Source organism: Volvox carteri (genome assembly GCF_000143455.1).
Source record: "Volvox carteri f. nagariensis unplaced genomic scaffold VOLCAscaffold_1473, whole genome shotgun sequence".
In the NCBI taxonomy this organism is placed as follows: Eukaryota; Viridiplantae; Chlorophyta; class Chlorophyceae; order Chlamydomonadales; family Volvocaceae; genus Volvox; species Volvox carteri.
The window spans coordinates 1,461-2,247 of NW_003308583.1; the positions used below are offsets into that span (position 1 = coordinate 1,461).

General features: G+C 58.8%; 1 protein-coding gene across 1 annotated transcript in view; it reads left to right on the forward strand.

Annotated features, from left to right (window-relative positions):
- VOLCADRAFT_101483 (uncharacterized protein) overlaps positions 1 to 671 on the forward strand; it is a gene marked incomplete at both ends in the record, with an annotated part of 1,666 nt that extends 995 nt beyond the window's left edge. The window contains 2 exons of the mRNA XM_002959920.1: positions 270 to 389; positions 546 to 671. Coding sequence (XP_002959966.1) covers positions 270 to 389; positions 546 to 671 — 246 coding nt within the window. The remainder of the gene's footprint in view (positions 1 to 269; positions 390 to 545) is intronic.
- Positions 672 to 787: the final 116 nt, after the last annotated feature.

The following is a 787-nucleotide window of genomic DNA, read 5'->3' on the forward strand; positions in this document are numbered from 1 at the left end:
GCCGTACGATCTTGGTGCAAGATGGGGTACGGCGATCACATCGTCGTACACGTGATAAGGGAGCCAGGCGTGTGCTCTGGGGTCCAGTTGGGGGGATGCTCCTGCACCCTCCTCCCTCCCCTACTTCTACGTGAACCATCACTTCATTTAGTGCTGAGCGGTGTTGAGTGGTGGCGGTGATGTTGTCGGCGGAACTGAACTCCCGCTGTCGCGGAGGCGGAGGCGGCCCCCCTACAGCCCTCCTGCCTGCCCTCCTGCCTGCCGAGTAGGTCGCCAGCAGTAGCGGCAGTAGGGGTCGGGGGAGGAGGAGGAGGAGGGTGGCGGGGGCAGCGCAAGGACCAGCAGCAGTGGCGGCGGCGGCGGCGGGGGAGATCTTCCGGGAATACCAGGTGGGTGTGTCGTCGAGTGTTTGTTTGCGTGTGATGAGTGTATGGATGGATCGTTGGTTGGTTGGTTGGTTGGTTGGAAGGACGGAAGGAAGGGAGGGTAAGTAGAGCAAGTATTATACACGAAATTGCACATGAGTGTTCTGTTGTACGACGCAGGCGTGGTGGAGCACGTTGGTCGCTTCCTTCCTGCCGTACGATTCAGCGGGGCACCGTTCTCCATCGTCATGCATCTGGTACGACAAAACACCCGCGGGGGGAAAAGAGGTGACGAGTCCACGGTAGGGGGAAAAGGACTACATATGTAAGTTCGTACAGTTGTACGAACTGTTTCCCGTTTCCGTACGAAAAAAGGTACNTTGTGCTTGTGTGTACGTCACGACTTGGCCCACCTGGCCGCA